This window comes from Olea europaea, chromosome 21, assembly GCF_002742605.1.
Source record: "Olea europaea var. sylvestris chromosome 21, O_europaea_v1, whole genome shotgun sequence".
NCBI classification, from domain to species: domain Eukaryota; kingdom Viridiplantae; phylum Streptophyta; class Magnoliopsida; order Lamiales; family Oleaceae; genus Olea; species Olea europaea.
In genome coordinates this window covers 17755371-17762155 of record NC_036257.1, presented here as the reverse complement: position 1 = coordinate 17762155, position 6785 = coordinate 17755371, and the positions used below count along the sequence as shown (strand labels likewise).

At 35.7% G+C, this 6785-nt stretch overlaps 1 protein-coding gene across 1 annotated transcript; it reads left to right on the top strand.

Moving 5' to 3' along the window:
- Positions 1 to 1024, top strand: LOC111370337 (proline-rich receptor-like protein kinase PERK2). The gene has a single exon (XM_022992006.1). The coding sequence runs from the start codon at positions 55 to 57 to the stop codon at positions 814 to 816; it is 762 nt and encodes a 253-aa protein (XP_022847774.1). The 5' UTR covers positions 1 to 54; the 3' UTR covers positions 817 to 1024.
- Positions 1025 to 6785: the final 5761 nt, after the last annotated feature.

Genomic DNA, 6785 nt, shown 5'->3' with positions numbered 1-6785 from the left:
CCCATCAATCTTTGAAATAAACGAGTTTAAGTCTACCATTTTGTTAACACTGCAATGGCTACACTCCAAAACTATCCATATTTTCCTCCTACACCACCTCACAATTTTCCATCGCCACCGAAGGTACCACCACCACATCCACCCATTGTAACCTCACCACCACCTCATATTGTTCCCTCACCACCTCACCCCATCTCTCCACCACCACTACCGCCTCATGTTGTTCCCCATCCACCACCACCCCATCCACCCATTGTAACACCACCACCACCTCATATTGTTCCCTCACCACCTCACCCCATCTTTCCACCACCACTACCGCCTCATGTTGTTCCCTCTCCACCACCACCTCCACCGCATATTGTTCCCCCTCCACCCCATTCGGTCTTTCCGCCACCACCACCACATATTATTCCATCTCCACCCCATCCCTTCTCTCCACCACCACCACAACCACCCACTCCAGGACACCATACTGTCATCATTTTCATTTTCGTTTCACTTGGTGGATTATTCTTCCTTGCATTTCTCTCAGTTGCCCTTTTCTGCTTCCTTAAAAAGAGAAAGAAGAGAATCATTCAGGAAACAGATAAAGTGGAAATTGACGAACGCATAAGAGTCCATGAAGACATTGTTCCTGGTCCACATGGAAAAAAAACTGTTATCCTAACCATTGATGATGATGTGAACATCGAAGAAGAAATCAAGAAGAATGAGGTAGTCGGGAAAAGTTCACACATGAAATCAGCCGAAAACCATCCTCAAGCTCTGGACATGGTAGCAACCACATCTGATCACACTCATAATCATCACTAACAGAGACTCACTTGAATCATGAACATCCATTGGGAAAACAGCAGCTTCATTATCTTGTTTGTAATAATAATTATAATCTTCCAAGGAACGAGGTGTAATAACTCAATGTAATACGAATAATCTGAAAACGTTAAAATGTAAGTGTTCAGTTCTGAGTACAATATTCAAAGGTGGACAGTACATGATTAAGATCTTCAGTTTCTTTGCTTCTTCATTTTCCATTCAGTCAAAACGTGCATTTTTCGCTTGTTTTTAATTTTTAAGATTGTAAGGCCAATCTTTTCCTAAACTCTCAGCTGTTGTACGTTTCTGTGGAGTGCAATTGGATTTGGGCCTGTTACTTGTGAGTTGTGGACTGCTTTGGGTAACTGCCTAAATAAATTGGATCTGGGTGACTGGGTTATTGAGTGGCCGTTAGGTATATGAAAAAAAATAAAAATAAAAAAACTCCAAAAATCTGTGAGGTCATTTGACCCCACATGACCCATGTGAGTCCTTTAATGTGTTTTTTGTTTGTTAAATAAAAAAGAGTTGTGCTATGGGTACATTATGGACACCATAATGTACACTAAAAATTATTCAATAAAAAAGGGAACCTAGCCATTCAAAATCCTTGCTTTATGTAAATTGTAAAGCAAACCCAAGCATATCAATGTAGATCTTAAATTATACTCTAGGATGCTACAGCAATCAAAATCCATTCACGCCTGCTTCACGCAGTTTTTGAATCCAACCACCATTACCATATCTAATCTTGCTATTTGTATAAATATCTATCAAAAACATAAATAATAATATTAAGAGAGAGAGGTTGATTGCCAAATTTTGCTTCTTTAATATACTCTTCTTCTTCCTCTTTCAAAATACGGTGAATCGGTTTACGGATTTTTGAAGGCTGGTCACTCTATTAATGGAAGTGAAATTACTCATTCATACAGAGAAATCTAGATTAGAGAAGCCAAAAAAGAAGTTGCAGTTGGAGAGGCGATAAAAGCAACTGATGGAGGGTTTTGGCCCGTAGAGAGAGAGAGAGCGGAAAGGGAGGATTTTATTTAATATTTATTTTAATATTATTTAATATTATTAATTATTTAATATTTGATTAATTTATTTAATTATTTTTTATTTATTTATAATATTATTTAATATTAGAATAATTTATAATATTATGTTTTTTTATTAAATATTTAATAATTTATTTAATTCTTTAGTTGTTTTAATATTAATATTTATTTAATATTTGATTAATTTATTTAATTATGTTTTTTATTTAAAGAAAATAACTTAGCCTATAAATACGAAAACTAAAAGATAAACCTTCAACATGTTAGGCGAAATTATGTCACTTGGAAATTGGAATTACACTAATTCAAAAAATGAAACAATCATGATATTTGTTTTTCTGTTGCCTATTAGACTGTAAAGCAGTCCAAACTGGGTGTCATCTTTGGTCAATTAAAACCTTCAATCTTCTCAAACTTTGAGGGTCGCTTGAGGATTAACCCTTAATGGCTTGAACGTATCTGACAAGAAGCGATTGGGTCCAAAAAATCCAAAGAAAAAAAGAAAAAAAAAATTTCGGATTTTGCCTCTTAGCACCATTGATGCTTTTGCATGTCTGGTAATAGTAGAAGTAAGCACGTCAACGAGCAAAGTAGAGCTGTCTTAAGAGTCGAAATTTGAGACTCGAGCTCGACTCTAGTAAAATGGTGCAAACTTTTTTAGGGCTCGAGCCAAGCCGAGTTTTTTGCTCGGCCAAAAAAAGAGGCCCAACCGGAGCTTTCGGCTCGGGCCTATTAAAAGATAGAAAAATGTTGCCTTTAAATCCAGGAGAGAGAAAAAAAAAAACTGAAAAGGCCCAAGCCGAAAACTCGGGTCAAGCCTCTTTTTGTAGCTGAGCAACTCGCACCATTTTACTATAGTAGTAGCAATAAGCATGTCAACGAGCCGAGCCGACTTGCGAGTTGAAATTTGAGGCTCGGGCTCGACTCTAATAAAATGGTGCCATCGATGCAGACTCAGAACATTAATCGATTTCTTTTGGAAGGAACGTTTCTTTTTGGTGAAATGTGCATTTTTTGAGAAAAGAACTTTCAAGGTACATGTTGAAATTATTTGTACATTTTTTATTTTCCTATTACGATCATTGGCATCAATAGCCGCATCCGTTCTCGTTAACCGGCGGTAAACATCAAAATCAAAAATCAATATAAAGGATAAAAAACGAGAGGCGACAAAGGGAAAAGTGAAGTATATATAAAACAAAAAAGTCACACTTCTATAGAGAAAAACACAAAAGCCATACTTCACGCTCTGAATGAGGACATGTTATCTATAACATTACATGGCCATGTGACTTCAAAAAATTTTGGGCCTTTGGAGTTGGGCCCAGAAGTTCAGTGGGCTTCATTGGGCTCCATCCCTGGCTTCAATGTGTTGGGTAAGTGAGGTTGAACGTTTGGTGGATCTCATTGGGGCCACCACTTTTTCGACAAGGAAAATGCTTCTTGTATGATGAGTGGAGAAAAATGAACAAAAGGAAATCTGTCGTTCGAACTTATTTCACCTCCTTATTCTTCGGGAATCCAAAAAACATTTAAACTTCATTTGGGTAGGGAGGAACAAGGTTGCTCTCTCAGAGCCACATACACTTCGCCGACAAATCTAACAAGATCCCGCCACCACAACGTCACAAAAACATCGTCACCATCATCGTCGCTACAACCACTCCACATCAACAACCCCTACAAATAAAATCCCCAAATCTGTATCCACAAAAAAAGCCCAAAATCTAAGAGTACCTAACGTTCGGTTCTATGAACCCAACGTTCGGTTCTATGTCCAATGAAAAAAATTAATTTCAAAATAGTACATTAAATTTGTTTGGTCTTTTTTTTTTTTTTTTTCTTTTGCCTTTTTATTCTTTACCTCGCGCGTTGGGTTTCTGTACATTAAAAAGTTTTAAATTAAAAAAAATTTATTTTCAAATAACCGAATGTCCGAACCCCCAATATATAAAAATTTATTTTAAAACGTAAAGGATTTTCAGATACTATTTTTTAATTTAGACTAGGAAGTTAATTATTTTAAAATGTAAAGGGTTTTGAACGTATTTACGTTAATGCGGGAGACGATTGTAGGAGTAACGAATCTAATCTAGTATAAGCAAAGGATCCAATCCGCATATGCTTTTAAAAAATAAGAGTAAAAAAAGAAAAATCTGAGAGAACTTAACATTTGGTTCTCATGATCCAAGAACCAACGTTAGGTTCTTTGTCCAATGAAAAAATTTTATTTCAAAACATTACATTTGGAATATTTTTTTTTTTTTTTAACCTCGCACGTTGGATTTCCATATATTAAAAAATTTTGCATCAAAAAAATTTATTTTCAAATAACCAAACGTTCGGTCCCTTATCCGATAAATAAAAATTTATTTCGAAATGTAAAGGGTTTTGAGATTCTATTTTCTAATTTAGACTAATAAAGGTAACTATTTCAAAATGTGAAAGATTTTGAACGTGTTTACATTAGCATGCGAGACGGTTGTAGGAGCAACGGATCCAATCCGCAAATGTTTTTGAAATTTTTTTCAAAAAATAAAAGTGAAAAAAAAATCTGAGCGAACCTAAAAAAATTTGGGTGAAAATAAATTATTTCAAAACAATACATTAAAATTGTTTGCTCTATTTTTTCTTTATTCCTTGTACCTACCTTAAAAATATTTATTTCAAAAATATTTAACACTAAAACGTAAAATTTATTTTGGATTAATATTTGGAGGAACAGAACCAGCCCGCTGCATTTTAAAAAAAGGAAGGTGGGCTTGATTGCATCAAAGACAAAGATTGAGGACTAAATTGCTAATATTAAAAAGTTGAATATGAGTGCAAAATGAGGTTTCGAAGTGCAGGAACCCAATTGGACACAAAAACAAGCAAATGGAGCAAAATTAAGTGAAAAATGATGGAATGTACTTCATAGAGAAAGTCTGGGGACCAAGGTGCACATTTTGGCCCCCAAACACGTACCAAGGCACGCGCCCTCACTTGCAGGTGAAGCGCGTGTTGCCCGCCTCAGTGCAAGGCACCCAAGCCAGGCTGCCAAACTCAAATTAGGGCGCGCGAGGCTGCCAAACTCAAATTGGCGCGTGCCCTATATAATACTAGTCATGTGCCTCAAGCTAAAAAAGAGAACCCTATGTTAGGTTCTCGAAATTACAATTAACAAAAAAAATAAAAATAAAAAAACTAAGGTACACCGAAAGCTTAGCTAATAACCCTTACGTTAGGTTCTCATAGCTAAATTGATAAAAAAAAAATTATATATATATATATATATATATATATATATATAACAAGAAACAATAGCAAGTTCTATATTATTATGCACCGATAGTTCACCATCAGTCAGAAATTAATAGCATGGACCCAAAAATGAAAAGCAATTCACTGAACATAATCATCAAAATATTAAACAGCAATATCTAACATCATATATAGCTTGGTATTGGAAGCACCACCACAATCATAACGACCCAAGTTCCAAAATGAAATCCAGACCTTTTTCGCCTTATCTTGGGGCAAATTTTACTTTCCCTTCTAAAGAAATAGAACAGTCCATCATTTATTCCTTTGTACAAATAAATCAAAATCATATTATCCTAACCATTAATGTTTCTGCACAAGAGAACATATTAGATCATCAACTATGCTATCATAACCATGTACACAACATAGGCAAAATTACATCACCATATCTCAATGCATAACTGAAATATATAGGCAGCTACCTAATTAGTCTTTGGCTAAAAGTACGTAGAACAGATGCCATTAGAGCCAGGAAGCTGCCCAACATATGACTTACCTGCTCAATAAAAGGATACTGAATATTTGCACCTATTAGAAAGTACACCTAAAATAGATATCAGGAAGCTGCCCAACATAACATTGCATGCAGAGGTGAAATGTTTGAGATGCATGTATAAGACAGAGTAAAATGAACGAAATGGAAGACCTTGTAATTTAAATCATGAAACTAAATGAACGTGACATACTAGTCAGTAGGAATACCATGGAAGTAAAGCAGGAAAACATGAAAGTATATGAAGGTGGTATACTAGAAAACTTCTTCCCGAACATGAAGTCCATTAGGTACATTGATTAAGAAACAAAACCTGTTGTAATTTAAATCATGAAACTAAATGAAGGTGGCATACTAGTCAGCAGGAAAACCATGGAAGTAAAGCAGGAAAACATGAACGTAAATGAAGGTGGCACACCAGAAAACTTCTTCCCAAATCTGAAGTCCACTAGCTACAATGATTAAGAAACAAAACCTGGAAGTCAGTAGAAGTGCCTATAATTCGAGGAACACAAGCATACAAGTTTATATACATTACTAGATTCCAGATACTTCTTTTTCAGGACTTGTGCTTCTTTTCCAAAATTTTTAACCTTTTGTATAGAAAATATCCTCAAGCTGAGAAAATTTCCTACATATGATACAAAACCAACATTCATTACCCTCTTTCCATCTTGATAAATTATATAAAACCAACTGCATGGGTTACCCTTTATTGCCATTCAACCGTCATGTCCATGAATTTTGTGGATGGCTGAATCAACCTTAAATAAACCAAACAATTGTGGGGTTTTCTTCGCCCTCTTGCCCTGCCTTATGCCTTCAGCATCCACAGCATAATTGGGGCTTGCTTCAAATGGCCCAGTAGGAGTTTGATCAACAAGACTTTCATGAGCCTCGGTTTCAGGATTCAACCCTTCATCAATGATGTTGGCCGCTCCAATATCAGTAACGCCAATATTACTTTCAACCCCAGGCATTATAGGTGTTCGATTTGGCCATTCATCAAAGATGTTGGCCACTCCAATATCAGTACCGTCAATATTACGTTCAACTCTAGGTCCACGCATCATATGCGTTATTAATGATGTTGGCCACTCTACTCA